This window comes from Falco punctatus (assembly GCF_963210335.1).
Source record: "Falco punctatus genome assembly, chromosome: 6".
Taxonomy (NCBI): domain Eukaryota; kingdom Metazoa; phylum Chordata; class Aves; order Falconiformes; family Falconidae; genus Falco; species Falco punctatus.
In genome coordinates, this window is record NC_137585.1 from 16,433,483 (window position 1) to 16,458,668 (window position 25,186).

Below are 25,186 nucleotides of genomic sequence, written 5' to 3' on the forward strand. Positions count from 1 at the left end.
TGCAGGCTTGTTGAGAGCGCATTCTGTCCTATCATCCGGGTTATAAAGGCATTAAGTAACTTGGCCCTGGTATCCATCCCTTGGGATATCAGTTGGGTTTTATATGCCCAAGCACAGTCCTTTGAACCTGGCAGTCCAATTTTCTATCCGGTCTATTTAGTCACTGGTTTGGCTGTAAGGATACTACATGAGGCTGAGTCAAAAGCTTTGCTACAGTTGGTAAAGGTGAATAATGAAGCCTGTTGAGCAACAGTAGAGAAATTCTCCTTGTGAGTTTATCCGAGGTTTAAGCACCTATACATCGCTTTCATAGGATTAAACTTAAAGGTATAGGAGAAAATGATTTTCAGAACAAAATTTCTCCCCATCTTGTCCCTTCTATTTCCTTTAAAAATCTGAAAGGAAGTAGTATCTTTCAAAACTCACTGGTGTACACTTGCTCGTACTGATTGAGCTACCTGAACATTGTTGTAGCCTTGAGCATGAGTCAACCTTACAGCATGAAAATACTTGCCATTTTCATAACATTTCTTGAATTCTTTGAAAACACAGTGCCTTGTTTCATCAAAGCTGTTTACTTTTTATTTGGGATAGAATCATAGACTCATCTAGGTTCGAAAAGACCTTTTAACATCATCAAGTCCAGCTGTTAACCCAGCACTGCCAAGTCTACCAATAAACCATGTCCCCTAAGTGCCACATCTACAGGCCTCTTAAGAGCCACCATCTGTGGAGGTATTTATTTCCCTGGGCATCCTGTTTCAATGTCTGACAACCCTTTTGGCGAAGAATTTTTTCCCAATATCCAATCTAAACCTCCCCTGGTGCAACTTGAGTCCTATGGCTTGTTCCTTGGGAGGAAAGACTGACACCTACCTCGCTACAACCTCTGTAAAACAAAGAAAAGGGATAGGATAGAGAATGGTATACTGAAGGTTGGATATCCAGCAGCAGTACCTCCTGGTTTCCTGGAGCTGCTTCTGCTTCAAATGACATAATATTTTTCCAGCCTTTCTGATTTGGCAAAAAGTTGTTCATTCACCTCACAACAACAGGAAGCGTGGTAACATGGCTGAAAGCTTATCTAGTAGTCAATTTTAAAAGCTGCAGATTCTGTTCCTGAAATGAAAGAATAAAGGTAATCCCAGTTTTACTAGAATTCTTTTACTTCCTTATTTTGTTTGAACTAAACCAGCAATTTCAGAACCTGAGAAGGGTTGTGTGGTAATTGCCACTACCACAGTAGATAATAACTTCAATGTGTTTGATACCTAGCAGTTTACCTGCTAATGCTCAGTATGTATATCAGCCTGCTTTACTTGCTTTCTCCTGTTAGAAATTCAGATTTCTGTGTGATAGTGTATTAATCCTTTAGCACAAAATTTCACAAATACTTCAGGTGCTTCTCGAACCTTCCATTCAGGGGAGAGTACCTACATCTGAAAGTTCTACTGCACACCTGTCCACATTTCAGAAGGTGTAACCTCTAAGAATGACTATGGTCAGTCAGGTGAGGTCTGTGCCAGCAGGGTGTAGTGTGGGTGCCTTGGGAAGAGTGTAGGAACAGGATGACACACAGTGATACTGCAGCTGTATTATTTCTGGCTTTCAGCAGTCTGTGTCTTTGGTCATATGAAATTAAGAAAAAATTAATTCTTTTTTCCTCATTTTGAAAATTCAGTTCACTGTTTTGGCAATAACTGAACATCGCACTACTTTTCATACAGATCTAAATGAAAGAGTTTAGGAAAGAGAACTTATGATCAGTTCCAGAAAGAGAACCAGTAATGTTCTTTCTTGGTAGTGGCTAGTTCTGACCCCATTAGAGAGGTTCAGACTGTATTTTTATTCAGCATTTGACTTTGAAATTCTCTTGTTTCATCTGGTCAGTCAGTACTGTACAATATGCTTTTGCAGCTGTTTTCCACTTCTGTGATCGTAAGTAATTATCATACTGCCACCTTTCTACTTACCCTTTTTGTAGATAAATATTCAAATCTGTAAGTCCAAGCATGAATCCCTCTGGGACACACACTGGTAACCTCCCACTTCTTATTACTGTAGTCAGTAACTGATGTGTTAAATGATAATTTCCTTTATTTTGTGACAGTTTACTTCAACTTTTATGAGGGACATTAGCAAGAATTTTTGAAAATCCAAGTCACCTGTTAACCTCAGCTAGATCACCTGTGTGACCCATGAAACCTCTAACCCTGTGAGGTAAACAACCGTATCAATTGTGAAGTACTACAATGATAGTTATTTCTAGAATCCGTATGCAGAAAACACTGAGATTTGATAGCCCTGGCATAGATGAAATGCTATCATCTCACAAATGTAGGTGGGTTTTGCAATGGGATGCTACTTCTAGCTGTAGCTTTGCAAGTTCCTTGCATTGGTAATACAAATGGCTTACCTAAACACAACTATTTAGTGTGCAGAGGGGCTGTCTGCAAATTCCAGTATAGTAACTTTAGCTTTGTACCAGGCAGTGTTGAGATGTAGACGCTTTCGAGAGTGGAAAGCTCCAAGAAACCTCACCTGTTTGAAGCGGTTATGCTTCTTGATGTTATCAGTACAAACAATGCATTTGTACTAAACAGAAATGTATTACTGATGTGTTGGACTGGTTTCAACTGGTTTTTAACATAGTTCTTAAACTTCATTTCCATATGGTGGGAGTAGGCGTCTGGATGCTTGATCTGACTGTTCTAGAGAATAGATTTTCTTTATGGATTATTACTGGAATGATACATGTCTGGGACTATGTTATGTCTTGGAGGATATCATTTGCAGAGGGAAGCTGGCCTGAAACTTCTTGAGCTACAACTGTACGAGGCAATAGTTTTTCCTTATGCACGGTATAGCTGTGAGCAATGACAAATCTTGCTCAGTGTGTCCAAATTTTCTGAAGGGCATCAAGCACGATTCCCACTTATCCTCTGGCTCTAATGGAACCTTTGGGGCACTTGGGGCGGGGGGGGGGGGGGTAAACAAAGATCTATCTAGCATGACCTAGGACTATATATGTGTATTTCATCTTTTCTCAGCAGCAGTGTGAGGAGAAAGCAAACAACAGGGGCTTGATAATAACTGGAGAACAGCACTAATAGAATTTGACAGAATTAATAAGCTTTGAAGGTTGGAAATGGGAGCAAATATTTTGGAGCTGTGAGACAGTAGATGGCCACTGAACCTCTAATTACACACAACTCCATGCAGGTGTAAGTGCCTATTTCTGGTTATCAAATCAGCCAAAAAAGACTTAGAGAACAGACAGTTCTCCAGGGATCATCCTGAATGGTTATCCTTCTTTGTATTTTTACATCCTGTTGGAACTATCCTGCAAGATCCAGAAGCCTGAGACTTCTGTTGTGGCAGTTGGATAGGTGAGAGTAGGAGAAAGCACTGGAAAAGGTTATTTTGCTTGTGCCACATAAGCGTACAGAGTAGTTCTGGCACCCAAAAATTGGGTGTCAACAAAATATTACAGGGAGAGCCCATGTATTTCAGGCCTAACCTGGCTGTGCAGAGGGAGGGGGCATTAGCACAGAATCATTCAGGGAGGAGGGGTCTCAAAATGTCTCCAGTCCAATCTCCTGCTCCAAGTGGGGTCACCGTTCAACTAAGAACAGGTCGCTGAGGGCTTTGTCTGTTTGTGTCCTGAAAACCTCCAAGGACAGTTTCCATAGTTGCTGCAAGCAAACTGCTCCAGTGTATGATTCTCCTCATCATGAAATCTTTTCTTTGTGTCAAATTGTAACAGTCTTCTGGGTGGTTAGAGAATAAGAGCCCTTGGTTTTTGATTTGCAAGACAGCAATGCCCAATGCCATATTCTAGCATGCTGGCTGCATTTGCACCTGATTAGAGGGCTTATAACACACACAGCCTTTCCAGGGAATGCTGTACTTGCCAGGCATTTGTTCCTGAACGTACACATACAGCATTCTTCCTCCATGTATATGTTTGTCATACCAGCTAGCATGGAAGCAGTTTTTAAAAGGTTCGGTGTGCGCTGGGAATACAAATTGGACATTCTTGGAAACCATTAGCAAGATACGATATTCTTACACTGTGGCATAATTGGCAAAGCAGCCATTGGGGTCCACTTTCCCACCACTGCTTCTGTTCTCTCTCTGTGCCTTCCCTCTTTCTGCAATCCACTCAAATCACAAACTTGCTGAAGAACAAGAGGCCCACCTCTATTCCCTGGAATCATTTATAACCTTTCAGGGCTTATTCTGATGGTTTCTGTTATTTAGACTCTAGTTTGTGTCTCCTGTGGGGCTGGGCAAAGTCAACCATTAGAGGGAGTATAGGATATGGAGGCTATTTCTAAAATTTCTTGAACAAATCTGTGTTCTTTCTTATGGACAAACAAAATGACAACACAATGTGCTGTGGATAATGGGACCAGGGAAGAAACTCCTTGGACAGTTTTTGGTCAAGATGAAAATCTGCTGAGGATTGAGGACATAAACAATGTCAGACTAGGGGAGTCAGTCTTACTCACAGTGCTGGTCTACTGCTGGGTCTGAGTAATGGCCTACATTGCATGTAACAGCTGTTCACCAAAGCAGACTATGCTCCAGTGCCCAGTCTTACAGGCACCCTTGAAGGTAAGTTCTTTGTTTTGTTTTTTATATTTACTCAATGTGCAGAGCAGCTGGTGAATCATGAGCACTGCCTTCTCCTCAGTGGATATAGGCCAGCTCATCCCTTCCTTCTGGTTACCTCCATTTGCTGCATTACCTTTCTCCTACAACCTAGTGCCTGCTCTAAGATTGCCTCCAGAACCTGCTTACCTCCATTAGGTTCATAAGCATTGCTAAATGCTTTTCTTCCATCTTGTCTAGAACTCATCTCCTAGCAGTCTGCTGAGCTTGCAGTCTGCAACAGAGATCCGTCTAGCACGCGCATCCAGGTAGGTGAACTGCAAAGAATGGCCTTAGGATAGAGGCACTGTGTGAGACAGTGCAGTGTATTTCTGAACACTGGGGCTGACATGCTTCTTACTTCCTGGGGGGGGACTTGTGAGCTATGTGCACAAGGTGGCTCTGAACAGCTAGCAGATTTTTGACATCCCAGCTCAGGGGCAGAGAGGTACGACTTCCTGAAACAGGCCAGCAGAAGACAGAAGAATCACTCCTCTGATGGTGTTACTTGCCTGGTGCTTCCCAAAGACGCACTTTGGGGGTCTCGGGTTGCTGCAGTGGCAAGAGCTAGCTGTCTTTGTGTGCCATTGCCTGGGGAGGCAGCAGTGCCACTGGGCAAAGTATGGGATGATAAGTCCTTTTCAAGGATCATGCCAGACAGATCAATCTTCAGGATGACCTTGTTTTTCTGATGCTAGTTGTTCCAATTAACTGGCAAGGCTGTACCTCTCCTGCATTTTTTTTAATAGTACTTAAAAAACCAATATAATGAACTCTTTTTCCTTTGTGGAAATTTGGCAACTTTTTCTCTTTGTGAGGCCAGCAGCTCTAGGCTGGTATGGCAATCCTCGTGCAGTCATACAGGATTTGGCAAGTATGTCTGGAGGGGAGTGTGCAGTAGGGAGCACCTATGACTACACAGGCAACGTCTTCCTGAAATGTAAACTTCACTTGTAAAGGGAGGTCTCTTAATAGGTGTTATTGATCCCAAATGATTGTGGAGGGAGGTGATTGTATTTGTTGCTATGGAATAGGCAACAATTTATGCTTCTACAGGCTCTGATGTTTTAAGTCTCGTCCCCATCTTGGTTATATGCAGACAGATGGATTTCTTGGATGGCTATGCTACACTTTGATCAGACCCCCTACCTGTCCTAATGCCAACCTGAACAAAGCTAATCTGGAGTAAAGAGGTTGCTGGCCTGCTATCAGCAAATACCCGCACTCCAAAAAGAAGAGTAACATGTTCATGCATTCAGCTGCTTCACCAGTGACTAACTCCTGGTGATCAGCAAGGTGATCCAGGTTCAGGGCATGCCTCTGAGTCACAGCGCTGAGGTCCGGGTGTGAGGACAGCACACAGCGTATGCTCCAGTAGAAATCCCTGAACCAGTGCTCAGCTGTGCTGGGTGTGTGACTGCTTCACGCAGTGTGGCCAGAGCCAAGGCAGTAATGATGGTCTCATCACCCTGAGCAACTTCCCCACCGACCGGTAAGAACTAGGCTGTTAGCTTCTGTGGCAGATGGCAAACCTCTTGTACTTAAGGCGCTGAAGGTGATACAGGTTTGAGCAGGTGTCCTCAAACTTTTTAACCAGGGGGCCAGCGCACGGATGAAGTGGCAGGCAGTCATCTGCGGCTGCTTGGTTTCCCCCCCCAACCCCCGGCGGGGGGGGTCTGTAAATACTGGGGGGGCAGATTGAGGACCCTGGGGGGCTGTATCCAGCCTGCAGGCCGTAGTTTGAGGACCCCTGGGTTTGAGGCTGAGGGGCTGAAGCTAGAATTCCATGCAAAGCTTTTGACTATTTAGATGGGTAGATAATCTGTGGCCCTGTTTTTGATAGATGGCTAGAGCTGACAACCTCCAGAGGTCCCTTCCAACTTAGCCTTTTCTGAAAGAAAATTATAGAAATTTTGTCTAAACTTTTTTTTCTATATATGGATAACTACACAGTCTTACCTATGACAGAAGAGTAAGGGAGAAGGGGATACAGCCTTGTGAGCCTTGATGGTCTCTGATAAAGAAGAGTGCTAAGATGCCAAGCTCTGAAGATGCTGTTGCGGATCATCTTACCACTGCCAAGCTGCGTTCTGTAGAGCCACCAAGTAATCTTTGTGCTGTTTTGCAAGGGTTGCCTGTAAAGACTTTGTACCTTTAGTTCAGTGCTGGCCATGAAGGACCCAGAATTGCTCCTGCAGGACCTCTGCAGCAGCCCGGCCAATGTTCCAGTAAAAGGGTCCATTAGTAAACAGGTTCATCTCTGCCTTCGCTGAGCTTTGTGGCCAATCCTGCGAAGTGGAGCGTGAGGGAGACAGCTGTGACAGACGGTCCTGTGTGCAACCCCATTCAGTGCGGTGTGGTTCAGGCACTCAAGGGTTTTGAAGCAGGGACACTGTATGTTAACAGTTCCTGACCGTATTTCTGTTATTCTGTTTCCTGTTCTGAGAGGCTTTATGATTTCAGATTTATGATCTGAAGACGCTGCTTTTGAAAGCACTTAAAACCCGTAGGCTTTTTGTTCTGCTGGTTTGGCAGTGCCTCATTTGTCCCTGGCTGTGGGCTTTACTGGTAGAGCAGAGAGGGAACGGTGGTTTGAACTGTAATTTTTAGAGCGCTTGGGACCCACTTGTTGAGCCCGAGAGCAGAAGCAGGTCTGGCCCTGGCACGGCACCCGCTCCCTCACCTCTCCTCAGGGGAACGCGGCCGGGCCGCCTCACACCCCGCCGACGGCGCAGGTGCCCGCGGGTCTTCCCGCCGGGCGCGCCGCTCCCCGCTGCCGCCTGGGGCCTCGATGCAGCGAGGCCCGCGTGGCGCGGCGCGGCCTCCCCCGCCGCGCCCCGGCCCCCTCACGGCAGGGCACCCACGGCCGTGCGCCCGCCCCGCCGGCAGGCGCTGACGCAGCGGCCCCGCTCGTCTCCAGGGCAACCGGGAGGCGGCGGGCGGGGGAGCGTCGCCCCCTCGCGCCACGCCGGCGGCCGCAGGCCGCGCCCCGCCGGGCTGAGGGAGCGCGCGCTGCGTGGCCGCCTCCCGGGGGGGGCGGAGCGTCCCGCGGCGGCGTGGGGCGTCCCGGCGGCGCGAGCGGGCGGCGGCGGCTGCTGCTCTCCTCCGCGGCCCTCCCGCCTCGCCCCTACCTGCCGGCGCCATGTGCGAGCCCAGCAAGCAGGACATCGCCGCCATCTTCAAGCGGCTCCGCTCCGTCCCCACGAACAAGGTAAGGGTGCGGGGCCGGGGCCGGGAGGCAGCGCTCCGCCGCTGTGACACGTCGCACTACCGGTGTGTGTGGGGGAGGAGTGCCCGCGGCCCGCCCCGCCGAGCCCCCGGTCCGGCTGCCCGCTGCCGGGGGGGCCCTGCGAGCGGAGGGAAAGGCCGGGCGGGTCCCGGGCGGGCGGCCTGGCGGCGGGGGAGCCTCCTGCCCGGCGGCGGGGCAGCGCTGCCTGCCCTCGGCCCGGCCGGCCCCGCGGCACGGCCCTGCGCTGGGGGCGCCGCTCCGCCCGGGCCGGGTGCCTGAGGGCTGCCGGGAGGGGGGCGGCTCAGCCGAAAATAAAAAGCAAGTTTCTACACAGCGCCAGCGTAGAGCGTTGAATGCGTTTTTCTTTTCTCTTCTTGTTGTTTTGTTTGGGTTTTTCTTATTTGTTTTGTTAATCGAAGCAGCACAGCCTGTTGTGGCACGGCCGCTTCTGTGACGATCAAAGTTTGGCGTTCTTACCGCGTTTGGCTTGTCCGGTGCCAACTTTAATATTTCGGTCTTGTAAAGCCCTGTTGGTTGTTCAGTATCGGTCAGGTGCGAAGGTGTGCGGTGGCTTGGCTGCCACCTGGGGAGGGTGCAGCAAGGGGACATGGCAGGAGCCATGGGTGGCAGAGCTGCCTTCAGCAGCGACCTGCTCCCGTGCTGCTTTTTAGTGCCCTCTGCTCCGTTGTGTCGGCTTTATGATTACACTGTGAACATACCTGAAAAATACACTAGGAAATTCTGGGTTAGTGTTATGAAGAAACACTTCGGTTTTGTTTTCTGGGAATATGGATCCGGAGATCTGTCTTTGATGCAAAACTGACTTCCACACTTTGAACACAAATCATTAAGACTGTGTGGGCAATGGACATGTGTCCAGCTTCTGAGAAAGCAGAGCTCAAAGATGAACACTCACCAACTAGTTTCTAGCACAAGTATTGCTAAAACTTTGCAGTGGAGTAAAAAGTTGAAGGAAGGATCCTCATCCCAACAGGGAGAGTAAAGAGAGAAGGTCTTTTACAAGCTTCTGAAATTCACTGGCACAGTGTCTTGAGAAATTGTGTAGTGCTGGATCGCTGCTGTGATGCTTTTTCTGTATTGGGATCACAAGAGAATCGGAAAGTACTGCCCATACCTCATGAGGGTGAAAGGCCTGAGGATGGAGTGCCTCAGACGGTTCCCCTGTACTGAACTTGTGGCTGTGGTACCAGTGGTTGTTCAGGCGTATCATAGAACTTTAGTGCCGGTGTTGACAAAGCAGTACTAGCACAGTGTGTGCTGCCATTTACATTAGGTCGGTTTGAAAGAGGTAGCTCAGGCACAGAGAACTCATTAACACTGCAGTGAAGCCCCAGTCTTGTTGACCCGTGAAGATAGAGTGGAAAGAGAGTCGGAAACATCAACAGCTTAGATCTCACAACTCTCCCATGCCCATGTATCCAACTAGTCGTCTTGAGTAAAAGTTGCTGCCATCAGTTTATCCTCTCATGTTTGATTACATCTTGGGTTTTTTTTCTGTTGTGTTCTTATGCAGTCTGTCCCTTTTATTTGTAGGGCTTTTCTGGGAATGACAGACACGAGAAAGTGCAAATGTTAAAAAGGTCCTGTATTAAAAGCTTAGTAATATGCTTTAACTGTGGTGTTTATGTATATAGTTTGGGAAGAACTGCTATCTCTTCTGTGCAGCATCTGGGCTTACGGGCTGCCTACTGTAATCAGGCATGTACATTTACATTGTTCTAGGTGGTCTGCAGTTCTTAGTGCACATAGGCTTAAGAAAATAATTCTCATTGAAATAAATGTGCAGTTTAACTTTTGGATTATAGTGTGTTTAAAACTAGTGTTTGAACAGTTGTCTTGAAATGGACTTCTCTAATTTGATCTTAGTGTGCTTTGTATATCACGAGAAATAGCTTTTTTTGAGATCTTGGTGTCTTTGGGTATGACATAATACAGAACTGCCTGATGACACCTAACAAACATGTTACAGTTATTAAATAGGCTGTATTTTGTACATATAAAAATGTTCATAGTCCTTGAGCTACCTGGTATTGTTAACTTGAGTGTTTGTAAGGCTCACCTGTTTTGAAGAATTGCACACTGAGGCTGTGCTATATAGTCTCTTTTAATCTGGCATAGATCTATTCCTCTGAAACTGTTAGTTTTTCATTCTCTCTGATTCTTGCTTTTCTTTACTATTCACGTAAAGAAATATATTCATGTATTCATGTTTCTGCTTGGACACCCAGAGTAAGGATCTGAACTGGCTGAAAACTAAGAATGCACGTTGTAGCGGGGGTTTACCAGTTCAGTTTTGTTATTTCGGTGTATTATGGGTGCAGTTTGTGTGTGTGTTAGTGTGGGTTTTTTTTTTTACTCCAGGATATATAGTTTAGTATTTTTTGTCTCACTTAAGTCATTTTAAGACCACGACACTTCTAAAATGTACAGTCCTGTCTTCTTGTGACAGACATTTCTATCCCTATCTGGCATTACTGGTCACGTGGCTGTGATGTGAGTTGGACCTACCTTTGCTCTGGGTCAAAGCAGTGCAGTGCTTGTTTCCTGTAGGATCAACAAGTGTGATTATTATTGCTGATGCAAGAGAAGGAAAGTGTATCTGGTTACGGTGGCTGGTAACTAAGAGAGTAGCTGCGTGGATTTAGATCACCTTCAACCAAGTGTGAAACTGCCTCCTGAGTTTTAGCTGGTTTAGTGTTCAGGCAGCTGTATGGTAGTCTTGTGTGCAAGGAAAGGCAGGCACAAGGAGATGGGGAGCAACTCTGTGGCATTAGCCCCGCTACATGGGAGGTTGAAAGTGTCTAACTATGACCTCAGGAATAAGCGAGCTGGCTGAACCGGCTCACCTCTTCTGAAGTGCCAAAACGAACATTTCTATAGGCTATGTATTATTACATTTCCATATCCAATAACAATATAATATATTTATTTATTAACATCTTGCGCAAGGTGAATGTTGTATGATTTAATGACAGCTTGCTATGGATTATATCCATCTTTGTGTTTGCTCTGGTACAAACATCATGATTAGGGCTTTTGCTGTATTGGTGGGTTTTTTTCAAAGTGACTGTTACCAAGTCGATGCTGTCCTGAAATGATTTAACACAAAATAAAAAGGAATGCAAGTGTATTTTAAAAGGAATACATTATTCAAGCGTATCCTTCAAATTTATTTTTGTATAATTATTTTGATGTTTTATTTGTAACTAAATCAACATAGAAAATAAAATGTATCTGTTTTTTAAAATGGAAACAATTTCATAGGGTGGCTCAGAAATTGGTTTTAATTTTTTTCCCCCCAATTCTTCTTAAAATTTCTGTGGTGAAAAGCGCTTTAAAAATTGAGGAAAACTAAGGAAAATTAGTCTAGATGTTAATGAAACATGCTTCTATTTCTGTTGCATAACATGACAGAAGTGGAAGTTCCTACATTACTTTCACAAGAAAATTATATGTTCCTAATTGCATCACAATCCTAAAAGCTACAGTTTAAAGCAAATGAGTAATTTTCATAGGTGTCTGGTAAACAGCTGAGAATCCTGCATGAGTGACTGCTTTGTGGCAGCTAGCTTCCAAAGTGGTGCAATTGACTTTGAAGATGTTGAAATTAAGAAGTGCTTCTAATTGTACTGGAGAGAGGAAGAGAATCTTTAGGGATGTTTATAACTGAACTTTTCTAAGCATGGGGTTTTTGTTGGGTTTTTTGCGTTTTTTTTTTTTTTTTACCACCTACTGATGCTCAGTGTTTTTGTTTGACATTTGTACTCCAGGGAATTTTCTACAAGGCTTTGTACTGTAAGTCTGCTTTGCTCTCCTGTATTAGTAACAAGATCAGGGCTGTTCTGTTAGCTTTGGATTCAAGCAGAATCTTCTCCTATTTTGTTGTCCCCATCATCCTTTTAGTTTTGTAAGAAAAAGCCTGAAAATAGCCAGTTTAAAAGGAAGATGAGGCTCATGATGTTTTTTTAAGGAACTGCCTCAAGGAATGGAGAGAATTGGGCAAAAGAGAATGAGTTTTGACTACTAGGCTGTGTTTTCGTAGAACATGGTATACATCAAGTGTTACTCATTCTTCTTCCCTAATTGCCTGTATATCATTCTTCAACCTGTGCTTGTTTCAGGGACTCCCTCTAACCCCTCTTTTTGTCACTCATTCTGTGTAGCTTTTATCTTGTTTCTTCTTTCCACTGTATGTCAGCGAATGACCCCATTTCCACATACAATAGCGGGATACATACATGACTCAACATTAATAAATGTTAAGTCTCTGATGTGAGAGAAAGAGGGGACTTGCACATGCAGAAATTGTGACCTCCATGCTTTCTGTTTGTGTTACTGGTCATTAGCCTTATTGAAGCTCAGGCTTAAAATGTTCATATGTGGGAAGAGCTGATGCTGGATATGCTGGTGAACTTTGCTTGTGCCTGATAAATTTGGACTGTACAAGCTAAACAGACCCACACTTAAATGAGGAGTTTAGCCTCAAATTGCTCCTGGGAGTTACTTGAAATAATTTGGGTGACAGGTGAGCTGACTTCAGTGCAAACTGAGGGCTTGTTTGACTGGGTATGTACAGAGAAAAGTATCTCTAATTTAGTGTATGAATGGAGTTTCTAGCAAGGAGACTTCTTTTTTTTTTTTTCCAGCCTGACAAGGAGGTGGCCTGCATGTAGAGTGTTCTTTATGTTCCTACCTGACTTGGAATAAACTTTTAAAAAAAAATGTATTTCTCTGTATAGCTAGAACTTCCCTTGCTCTCTGAGGATGCATTAGATTTATAGGAGGATGTTAAAGGATAAAGTTGCAGGTTGGCACTCCGTTGATTTGTGTGTAAAAGCTTGTCTCTCCGTGGAGTTATTTCTTAGTAAATGCCATTGACTGTACCTATAGATGGATGTTTTTACTGTAGAAGTACATCTTTGCAGCCTTTATAAATACCACTGAAAAAGCATTGATCAGATAATCAAGTGCTTTCATGCAGGAATAGATGTGTGCGCATGGCATTAACTTGGAATAGCTGTTTAGATTTGTGTTCTTCCTTGTGTTTGAAAATTGATTCATATCAGAGAAATCCTTTGTTCTTGCCTTCCTTGGCCAAAGAAGCACAAAATTCAGAATAGCTGAAACAGGCCTTGAAGGCTGCGGTCTGCAGAACTGCAAAATGTATGAGATGCACACACACACACTCTTGTTATTTCAGCTGAATGTTAGGAGTGACAGAGGATAAGAAATTAATGGGTTTGTCTGTGCAGTAATTGTAGACATGTTTGCTTTTTAATCAGTTTGTTACGGACAGGCAGAAGGTTGATACAGCAATACATGTGTGATACGTCATACAAATAGCAATGTCTGGCAGAGGGTGCTCGGCTAGGCGGTGCACAGAGTGGATGCTTTCTTCACACAGTTGGATTTCAGTGGCTTGCTGTAAGGGTCAAGGATTCTATATAGGAAAGTAGATAATGATGTCATCAGTACTGCTGATAACTGCAGTTGCATGTACGTTCTGAGGACAGAGTAGACTCAGTGGTATGTCATGAAGAGAGCCTGCCCCTGGGAAAATATTTCTTAAACACTTTTGTATTTCAGAAGTGCTGAAGGTGCTGTGTTATGTGTGTGTTTGAACTCGACTGATGTGGGTTCTTTGACCCAGTTTCTCAACCTGTGGTCCGTGTGTACACTGGTTATAGTCAGGAACTGGGAAGGCATGTAGTCCTGTCTAGTTAGGGCAAAGACACACAAGTGTGGGCAGATTGCATAACTCCTCTTCATGAAAATTAAGTTTGATCACTGTAAGGGTATTAACATGACCTATAATACAACTATAAGACATGGCTATGCTCAAATCCTGTTATTGATCTTTGTTTTCTTTAAGGTATGTTTTGACTGTGGAGCAAAGAACCCTAGCTGGGCAAGCATAACATATGGAGTTTTTCTCTGTATTGATTGTTCAGGGACCCATCGATCACTTGGTGTTCATTTGAGTTTCATTCGGTAAGTAGTTGGTATATTTTTGTAGTAAAAATTGCATCTTTTAATTTTTTTGTTTGTTCAGATAACTGCTTAGAGTGGAAAACCCATTCTTGTCTCAACTAGTGATTCAGACCCATTTAATATTAGTGTTGGCTTTGATGTATCTGATAGCTGCAGGAGAATTAGGTAAATAGACAGGGTTCAGCAGAATTTGTACCATGCTTTTTGTGTTAGTAGTGCGCATTTGTTCACAGGTCTGCTTCTAGACTGAAGATGATGAAGATGCAGAACAGAGTAAGCATGTTGAAGTGTTTTATCATTCCTTCAAAACAAGACTGAGGCAAATACTAGTTTATTATCTTCAGCAGTGTTACAGTGTATTGATCATAAAGATAATCTGACCCCCAGCAAGCCGGTTCAGAGCACAAAGTAGCGTTTTGCCAACTTTGCTTCCCCAAGTAGCTCATTATGGTGTCCCCTGAGTGCTAGTACTGGGGTAGTCAAGGGCTACCCTTTCTGGCAGCTGTTTAGCTCAGTCAGTCAGTTGGTGCAGTAAATCCGCACCCTGAGCTTGTCACATTTCAGGTGAATAGCCTAACTGATGATCTGTGGGCCTTTTTGCCCTAATAAATAATTACATACTTGAAATGCAAAGTTCTGCTTGAAGTGAGTGAGAGCAATGCATCCAAGAATGGATTGCTGATAAAAGTAGCTCCTGTCAACTAAAATTCTTCCTCTGTTGCCTTTTTGCTGTATACAAGAGCATTACAAGAGGCCTCTCAAGAATCCATTCCTAATGATCATGTTATTAATTCTCCTCCTGCTCACCAAGCCCCAAATTGTTGCTGTGATATCACATTCAAATTGTCACTGTCCTTTACATGTGATTGTCATCTGCTGTTGACAGAGTTCAGACATGATCCCTGGAAATGTACCTTATTTAGTGCTTTCTAAAAGGGAAAAGCTGTCAGCCAGAAGGTGTGGGGTTTTTTTCAAGCTTTTACAGTTTGAAATACTGTGGCAGTTCTACATGGCTTTATTAATTTGTTTTGCGCATTGTGTATTATTGCAGATTTATTTTTTTTTCTATAGAAGCATATTTTTCACTTTACAAAAACAAAGGGGGAGAGAAACACTGAAAAAAAAAAGGGGGTAAAGAGATTTTTAAATGGCTTTGTTGATAACATTAAAAATGTTCCCTTCTTTTTAGATCTACAGAACTGGATTCCAATTGGTCTTGGTTTCAGCTGAGATGCATGCAAGTTGGAGGAAATGCAAATGCTGTATGTACTTCTGAGTATTTACTTTGCACATTCAAACTTGCTAGGCTTGGAAGCTTTGTCTTTCCTTGGCTCACATCTTGGGGATATTCTTATTTTTCCAGTCCATTTCTCTCTCTCTCTGTGTGGGTTTTGGTGTGTGTTGTTGGGGTTTTTTTGTTTTTTTTTTTCTTTAATGGAGCAGATCATCTTGAGTGCCATCGCATGGCATGTACAGGACAATCAAGTGATCAGGCCCAGCCAGCGTCGGTTTATGAAAGGCAGGTCCTGCTTGACTGACCTGATCTCCTTCTATGCCAAGCAGACCCGCTTAGTGGATGAGAGAAAGGCTGTGGATGATGTCTGCCTAGACTTTAGAAAAGCCTTTGACACCTTTTCCCACAGCATTCTCCAGGAGAAACCGGTTGCTCATGGCTTGGATGGGCATGCTTTTCTTGGGGTAAAAAATCTGGCTGGACGGCTGAGCCCAAAGCGTTATGGTGAATGGGATTGAATCCTGGTCACAAGTGGTGTTCCCCAGGGCCCGGCACTGGGGCCAGTTCTGTTTAATATTTTTATCAATGATCTGGATGAGGGGATGGAGTGCACCCTCAGTAAGTTTGCTGTTGACACCAAGTTGGGTGGCATTGTGCTTTAACCTTGGCCAGCAACTAAGTACCATGCAGCTGCTCACTCACTACCCCTGCCCACTCCCCCTGTCCTGGTGTGATAGAAGAATCAGAAAAAGGTAAACCCTATGGACTGAGATAAGAACATTTACAAACTGAAATAAAGTAATTAATAATAATAATTGTAATGAAACGGGAGACAAAAAAGAAAGAAAGAAACCCCAAGAAAGACAAATGATGCACGATACAATTACCACCTGCTGACTGATGCCCAGCCAGACCCTGAGCAGCGATTGGCTCCTCCTGGCCAACTGCCCCCAGTTTATATACTGAGCATAACATAATATGATCTGGAATGTCCCTTTGGCTTGTTTGGGTCAGCTGTCCTGGCTGTGCTTCCTCCCAGCTTTTTTTGCACTGCCTCCTTGGCAGAGCATGGGAAACTGAAAAGTCCTTGACTTAAGAGTAAAGCACTACTTAGCAACTACTTAAACATCAGTGTGTTATCAACATTATGCTCTTACTAAATTGAAAATACAGCACTGTACCAGGTACTAGGAAGAAAATTAACTCTATTCCTGTCAAATCCAGGACAGGTGAGAGTGTTGATCTGCTTGAGTGTAGGAAGGCTCTACAGAGGGATCTGGACAGGCTGGATCGATGAGCAGAGATCAGTTCTATGAGGTTCAACAAGGCTCAGTGCTGGGTCTTGCACTTGGGTCACAACTATGCCATGTCACACTACAGGCTTGGGGAAGAGTGGCTGGGAAGCTGCCTGGTGGAAAAGGACCTGGGGGTGCTGGTTGACAGCCAGCTGAATGTGAGCCAGCTGTGTGCCCAGGGGGTCAAGGCAGCCAACAGTGTCCTGGGTTGTATTAGAAACAGTGGCCGGCAGGGTGGGGGGAGTGCTTGCCCCTTATCTTTCTTCACTTGTGCTTTGTCCTTAATGTTTTTCCTTTAAGAAAATTCACCCAGACTTGCTTTCCATTGGCTTTTTCTTAACAATTTTCTTAAGTCTGCTTTCTTTAAGTCTAACACTTTAATATTTTGTGCTTTTTTTCTATTTTTTCCTATTGCCATACAAAAAATAACTAATTTGGATCATTATTATTTATCTTCCACTTTTGTGTTTTCCAATCAAACTTTTTTCTTTGAATTAGGCATTCAGCAGGTCACTGTCTCAGGCTTACAGATCTGAGCAGTTGCAAGGTGTCTTGTCCCTCTTTTTGTTCTGCCTGTCCTTTCTAAGTTACATCTTTCTGTATTAATACAGATGTTATATGAATTTACTCATCCACTTTCTGTTACACCACTTAGTACATAAAAATCATAGTTTTCACTAATCAGAAGAGGAAGATTGCACGAAAAATATATATTATTGGGTGGAGTTTTTTTAGCCAAAGGCTTAAAAGCTTTTGTTAAACTATATAAACTTTACTATACAAAGGATTTAAGGCGGTTGGAAAGAAGAAATGGCAAAGTTTGAAAAGTAGTTCAGTTAACCTGAGAAAACATACTACCAGAAGAATAACAGTAAACCTTTATTATTTAATTTTATGAATTCTTGTCTTTATGCTTGGATGTCACTGATTCCTATCATACATTTTACCAAGAGATATAATACACTCACAGCCACCCCTCAAATACGTCCATTTCACAATGGCCTGTTTTGGATTTCTTGGGGGGTTTAATACCTGAAACTTTAAAGACCAGTTTATAAACTGCCTGGATATTTTAAAAAGTGAAACTAACATTTTTCTTCTAATTGAATTAAAAAAACATTCTCTTTCTGTTATAATTAAATGCCAAATTCTGTTCTTACTAACTACTGTTTAGAAGCACTATCAGATTAACATTAATAATTTATATTCTGTAATTTGTTGATGATGCTGAATCTTGGATAACAGCAGTCCTGAGCTTTGTAGATATGTATCAGATTGCTAAGTGTTCTTAGTTCCTTTTGTTTTCTGAATAAATCTATGAAGACTGGAATTAGGGTTTACAAAATAAAGCTTTGAAAATATGAAGTTCATAGGTGTATGTATTTCAGTGTAAATTTGGCATCTGTGATGTTTATGGCTGTTTCTGTTGGAATCACAGAAGTTGACTGGCAATACCTGTCTTCTGCATGGTTATTGCTTAATTTTCATATGAAGTCTGGTACTTGTCTACTAGATTTATGCTTTGCAATTGCAGCATAGGAGGTCATAACTTTAGGTTGTCTAGACTTGCTGATCCTATCAGAAGCTTGTTTATTATGTTTTACTGCAATAGTTTGACATGTTCTGTGCAAGAATGTATGATATGATTTGCTAGTCAGTTCTAGGTACTGTGCTAGTCAATTCTAGGTACTGAGAAAATGATTGGTTTTGATCTTTCAAACTTGTGGAATTCTGATAAAAATGTATTGATTGACTTTTAAGATCCTAAATCTAAATTAATTTTTTTCAGTTATATGTTCCTATTTTTATGTAAATGTGCAAGCATATAAATATATATGGGTACATATATGTGTGTGTGCGTATGCACACTTTTCTTTTGAAGGAAGACCATTTTTATACAGTTGTTCTGATGCTATTGAGCATAGCATAGCATGCTAGAGATGAAGCCAAGCAGTGGCTTTTAGAACATCAGAAACATGCTTTGAAGCACAGGTACTGGCAATCAGTTTTACCTCTTCCTTTCTACACTTAATTTCGAACGAGGATTCTTAATATTTGATGGCAAGCTTGCATTTGTATATGCTTTTAAAACATCCCACTAAGGTATTTGTTTTTTCTGTTGTTCTATTTATACCTCAAGAAGTTGCCAGAATGGAGTTTTCATTGTATTTTGGAGATCTATGTCGACTTTATAATACAGAAGATGAGGTGTAGGTAGAGGGGTATTTTGCTGCATTGTGATGCATTTTTATGGTAAATGGCATTAGTTTTAAAATTCTTTCTCATAGTATTTTCCGTGTTCTGCTTCATAGTCTGCTTTTTTCCATCAACATGGATGCACAACAAATGATACCAATGCAAAGTATAACAGTCGTGGTGCTCAGCTTTACAAGGAGAAGATTAAATCCCTTGCAACACAGGCAACAAGAAAGCATGGTACTGATGTGAGTAGTCTGTGTCCTGTGTCATTAAGATTCCTGAAAAACTGTATTGTCTTTACCCCTAGCATCCTTTTAAGTTTCTAATTGGTAGTGCAAATGATGGTCTGTTTTTGGAGGTGCTAGTACACATTGCAATGAATAGGCGAGCTGGGAGTAAACTATAGCTTACCCTTTTTGTTTGGAAAATGAATATTGAGGTAGAGCTCAACTGCTCTTTTTCTGCTCTTATTTCTGGATCATTTCTGGGTTCCTCAAAACACTAATTTTAACATCTGCAGTAACTTCTAGGAGTCTAGGCAGAAACTTTAGGTATTCTTCAAAATAGAGACTTCTTTGTTTGCAGGTCTGCTCCAAAATTATATTAGTTGTATTTCAGAACAAAAATGTCAGCACTTGTCCCTGAACTACATTGTACATATCTGGAACTGAACTGTTATTGAGAAATACAACATGTAGAAGTGCTAATAGAATTAACTAAAAAATATTTATCATTTAAGTAGGATTCAATTCAAACAGGTAAGTGTGTGGTTTTGCTTGTTTTCCCTTCAAAAATAATATTTGACAAATTAGCAAGTTATATGTGTCCTGAACTCACTGTTCTCCATTAAAAATGCTGAAACAGTTCACTCATGCTGTCAGAACATTGTTAGGTTGCTGACAGGAAGAAGTTATTAGCAAAGTATGCAGAATTTGTTTGCTGAAGTGTTAAATAGGTTTGACAACAGTTCTGTTCTGTGTACACAGAAAGCATGTTTTGATTATTTAATTCAGCTTGTGTAAGTCCGTGACAGATTCATTTGAGGTAGATCGGATGAGTGGGAATTAAAACAAAAGCAAGAAAACTTGTTTTTTTTCCTAATCTATGCATCAAATAGCACAAAATTTAATAGATTATTAAAAAATCTATATTATAAATGATACCAACAATATAATTCACATCACTACCTTCAGGGAGTATTTCTTTTGAGTTACTTTAAATGTAAAACATGTTGAAGTAAATATACCATGTGCATTTAAGTTGACAGCAAGTTCCCCAAATAACAGTTTGAAGAACTGTGATTTTCTTGCTTCAATTACAGATGCTATCCAATTGTTTGATTATGTATTTCTTATTTTAAAAATTTAGTAAATGATGTACTGCAAGCTTAGGTGATTATGTGGTATCTAAATTGCTGAAGTAAGTTATTCAGATAATTAGAGTTATTACCAACCACCCCCTCCCCTGTCACATTTGAAAAGAATTCTCTAACTACTGATAGTCAGTTGTTGAATGATGAGGTAAGCTCATCAAACATTCAGAAACCTTCTTGATGGAGGTCTTTATTTTTGGTCATCTCTCTTTTGCACATAGTTGAAAGAACAGTGAGAAATTATTTGCTTGTGCGTAATCTTGAAGTGAAGATCACAAGTTACAGTCCCGTCCTGCGCAATGCTAAGAATGATGTGTTGCCCTGTGAGTCTTCCAGCCCACCCTGAGATCAAGCATTGTGCAAAGCTGTTAGCATCTTGCAAAATGTTGCTTTAACTGTAGCAGAGATTTTGGATCTCTGAAATTAGGTGGGAAGATTCGCCACAGTACCAGACCACGCTGATGCAAGTCTGAAAACTGTTACCAGTGACTACTAGAGTTATGTTTTCAGATTTGTTTTGCTTTGGGCAAAGTAAAAATATTAAGAGGGAAAATACCTTATATGAGAACATGAATAAACTTACTTATTATAAAGCTCTAGTGATACTAAATGTTGAGCAAGCTACTTCAGCAGAGCTTATACTGAGAATTGTGTTAGGGAGGAAATGGGTAATGTGAAGAAACACATCAAAGATGTATGAAATAAAAAAAAGGAATGTCATATATTGAAGGTCAAATAAATTTGTAAGGAAAAATTATGTACCGGGAAAAAAAAATCCAATATATTTTTAACCTGGGGGGGAAAAAAGGTAGTTTTAAGATTAATGCAATTGAGGAAAGTATATTCATGCAATTGTCCTGTAAAATTCTCTCTCTCTCTTTTAATTCTAGCTGTGGACAGATGGATGTGGAATGCCACCTGTGTCACCTCAAAACAAAGATGAAGACTTTTTTGCATCCCATGTTTCTCCTAAGGTATAGATAACCCATATTTAATTCTCGTTAGCTTTCTAAATACTTAGGTTAAGTGTATGCTCTGTGATGAAGGTTAGACCCTGAAAGAAAACCTTACAGAGAAAGTATAGCTCAGTGAGTTAACATTGATCTGCTTCTGCTTTTCCTTCTGTGAATCTCAAAATTCTTCCTGGATGTGAACCACTTTCTAAGGTGGTAATTTAGAACGACCCAAATAGTAGCTAAATGTGGCATGAAACTGTATTTTTTGTAGGCATTCAATTCCACTTAGACTTCTGATTCCTTGCTTGTGAGTGTTCTGATTTAAATATACTTTGGTTTTTAACCAGGAAAGTTTAACAGTTCTTAAAACATTTGCTAAGCAGAAGCTTTTTTTCTTCCTCCAAAATTCTTACATTCTCTTTGAAAATGTTAAAGTAACTTTCTGAAGGGCATTGCTGCTGTTGTTTTTTATTTATTTGATCATACCTCCTTAAGGTGATAGGTGCTGTGTTTATTTCACAAATTGTTTCAGAGACTCTCTTGAGTCTGGTGTTTGAAAAACACCAATGAAAACAACTTCAGCAATTCGGATCTTTAGCTTAGAACAATTAAGTTATTACTACGCCTAGAATTCTTAAATATTGCAACAGTATTAAGTGTTCTGATATAATTGCTTTCTAGTACAGTTGCAGTCTGTGAACACCTAAAACAAAAGTATGTTCATGAGGCATATTTTAGGACCAAGAATTCAAAGAGCTTTGGTATATGAGATTAGCAATTGTTGTGAAAACTCTTCACCAGTTCATATGTTAATGCCCCTGTCATGATGTCGTGGTTGAACGTGTGCATTAGCACGCACAATAAAAACCTATGCAAGTTGCTCATATTTGTTCCTGGGTAAAGAAAACAGTAAAATTGATGTGACTTTTTAGTGAATGTCTAGTGTATATGGGATGCTTAAGGATGAGAAAAGCTGTTATTTAAATTTAAAATTATTTTTTTCTTTTGTGACATTTCAAAATGTAATTTTTTGTTCTATTTGTGAGGTTTCTAAAATGGTGCATTTTAAAGGGAAATTCAGCCTTTTTACTATTTATTTGTTTTATTTTAGGAACTTCTACTGCAGCCAATATTTGAATGTCTTATAAAAATATGTTTCAGTGTCTTTGAAACAGTGAAAGAGTGTTTACATTTTACAGACTGGGAAGATCACTGTGTTACTCAGAAATGCTCATTGCAAAGACCAAAAAAACCAGTTATTGTGAATTCTAGTCTAGTGTCTTCATCAGAAGATACCTGTCCCGAGAACAGAAAAATAAATGCAGAATTTCTTTTTGCAAAAGGCAGCTTGGAAGAATGCTTGCTGTTGAGTGGGAAAAGCATAAACTGAGGCAAGCTAATGAGAAGTTTAAGCAGAAAAGTGTAAATATTTTTGTGGCTGAGGACAAGAAGTAGGAACTTGATACAAACCCTCTTAAGAGACTGTATGGGTAGGATAAAGTTAATTTTCACAACAGATATTTTGCGTAGCTGCAAAGGCAAGGAGGTTAGAGACAAGCAGTCTGTGTATCTCAGGGCAGATTATTTGGGTATGGATGTTTTGAGAGAGATGTCAGGAGGTTTTGAGATTGAGATTTTAGGGAAGAATAAGTGTGAATTTACGGCAGTGGCACAGCACTGGTGGAAGAGATAATACTAAGTTGATATTGTTGTGACAAGGTCACAAACTGGTGTGTTGAGGAGGGTGTGTCTGAGGGAGGTGAAAGGACTCATCAGTAAGCCTTGGGAGAACCACTCACAGTCAAAAATTGGAAGTGCAAGAGCTTAGCCTGGGGAGAAGGCTTGGTGATTATATGTAAATAAATGATCCCGATTTCCTCTACTGTCTTAGTGTTATGAGTGAAGACAATTAATAGCCAGCATACAAAAAATCTAAAGCACAATTAAAATGCATATTATGTTTTTGGATGGTAAACATACTGAAATTTCTGAGAGGGAAATAGGAGCGCTCAGGAGTGGTTGGAAATCAGCTCACTTTTACTAAAGGCAGGCATTTCTTCTAAGTTTAATAACTGCCCTTCTGAGAACAGGTTTTAAACCTAGAAGCTGTAATCTTAAGAATCCAATATTACTAATCAGTGATGCTTTGGCAGTTTTTGAGCTTAGTGCTCATATTTATTTGCTGTATTCTGTTTTGTGTGTGCATTTGATTTTGTAATTTTATTCAAGGCAAAGAATACAGAGTGGGTGTTGTCAGAGCCAGAGCCAGTTTCTCTACAGCAGAAAACTTCAGAAAACATTCCAGAATGCTATGAAGGTATGAGTGATTCTTTGTTAACAATAAGCTGTGCTTTTTTAATCGTCTCTTTGTTTAGGCTCTTTTTACCCTACTTTAATAGTTAAATAAACAAACCATGCTAATAATACAAGAATTTTGGAGAGAGACTGTTTTTTAGAGAGGAACCTTTTAGAAGGGTTATGTTTGAATGTGTGGGACTGCATGTTCCTTTAATAGAAATCAAAAGTAAGATTTGATTCAAAAGATTTCAGATTAATCTTTAGGTGCCTGCTGCTTTTCTGTTAATGCTATGTGTATCAGGTAGTACCCAGAGTACAGCGAGTTGTGTTTTGTTGTTTTAAGCGTTCTAAAGAGCCTTCCGATATTCTTACCCTTGTTACTCATTATGTTTTAGGACCAGAACATGGACCAAGTGTTGATTGCCTTAGTACATCACCAAAAGCTGCATTAGGTAATGACTATAAGCAGAAGATGATAGCGGCCAGTATAGTGTACTTAAATATTCATTTGTGTGAAGAATGTATGACTGGAAAGAGGTGTGGAATTCTTACTTCAGTATCAGCATACACGAATTAGTTGGAACATCTGAATTTGTATTACAACTCCTCCTATTAAACAGTGTATTCCTCCTAAGAAATTAATTTTAGTCAGTGTTGTTCTGGTTTTATCTATTTTATCTTAGCCAACCTGATGAATTTAAATGCTACAGGTATCACACCTAATAAAGGTGACTATGTTTTACATCTCCTGTAAGACTGCTTTAGGTTCTGCATTTAAAGCGCACAGGTGGAATAGAGCCTTGTGCTGTGATTGATGGCCTGTTATTTATGTTAAGAAAACACATCTTGTACTAAAAGGTCAGTCTTTCTATCTAGACATAGTTTTTATTCCTTGTAGTTGTAATCCAGTTATCTTCAATGTCCAGAATCTTAATTTGCTTAACACTGAAGAGTGTATCGTATTATAAGTAAGTAAAAAAACCTTGAAGAAAATAGAATAGAATAAAATACATCAGAGATCTATGGTTTTGAGGATCATCCTGCAGGAACAGGTTTCTGAGAATAAAGAGTATTGATTCTCAGTAGCACAGTGTTAGTAAAGAAGTGGTGACTGTACTCACTCAGTACTTAAGGAAGGTATGTTTTTTATCACTGTTTCTATAGTCACTTGGTTTGGGGTTTTTTTTGAGAGCTGGAGACTAGGAAAAATAGCGAACCACATACACTTCCTGGTTTTCTCATTTGTATCTTTAACACATGTTCTCATAAAACAAATGCTTTTCTTGTTTGTTTTGGTCATCAACAAGATTTATCTTATGTGAAGCATTTCTGTCCTGTGTATGCCTGTTTCCAACTAAATTTCAGTTCAAAGCAGTTTTTCTGTACGTACAGGTATTCAATAGGAGTTGTTGATTGAAAACTTCTGATCGTAGGAGATTTACCCTGGCTTGGGGTAGCTGTCAGAAAAGCACAATACAGTGCCTTACAGCATGTAGTGAGACCTATTAGGGTCTCATTAAAAATACCAAGATTAGGAGTTTTGTCAGACTTCATGCGGAGCTGAATGTAGGTTCATTTCTATGTTTCAAGATTTAGGACAAAGCATTAAGGCTTGAACTTTCAAACTTTATGTATAAAGCTAGACTCCCAATACCTAAGCAATTGAACATAGAGTATATTGTCACTTCTGATAATGCTTGTGAACTTGTTTATGATGATAGAGGTATGTTTTATCTGTGTTAAACGTAGTCAATACCTTTCTAGCCAGGAAACAACTCATCTTGAAAATGGTATATGGAATCAGGTGGACCTCTAGTCTGATTCAGAATAGGAAGTCCTGCATTCTTGGTCTATTTACTAGCAGGTATCTACAACTGAAAACTGAGCTGTAATTTTATTCCTATTGTGCATTTGCAAGAGATACCATATCCTCAA

At 41.1% G+C, this 25,186-nt stretch overlaps 1 protein-coding gene across 1 annotated transcript in view; it reads left to right on the top strand.

The window, feature by feature from the left end:
- Window positions 1-7,603: 7,603 nt before the first annotated feature.
- Window positions 7,604-25,186, top strand: part of ARFGAP3 (ARF GTPase activating protein 3) — a 36,037-nt gene continuing 18,454 nt past the window's right edge. Inside the window, exons 1-7 of the mRNA XM_080392829.1 lie at window positions 7,604-7,867; window positions 13,779-13,897; window positions 15,087-15,159; window positions 18,739-18,870; window positions 20,888-20,971; window positions 23,183-23,270; window positions 23,647-23,703. Coding sequence (XP_080248955.1) covers window positions 7,799-7,867; window positions 13,779-13,897; window positions 15,087-15,159; window positions 18,739-18,870; window positions 20,888-20,971; window positions 23,183-23,270; window positions 23,647-23,703 — 622 coding nt within the window. The 5' untranslated portion in view covers window positions 7,604-7,798. The remainder of the gene's footprint in view (window positions 7,868-13,778; window positions 13,898-15,086; window positions 15,160-18,738; window positions 18,871-20,887; window positions 20,972-23,182; window positions 23,271-23,646; window positions 23,704-25,186) is intronic.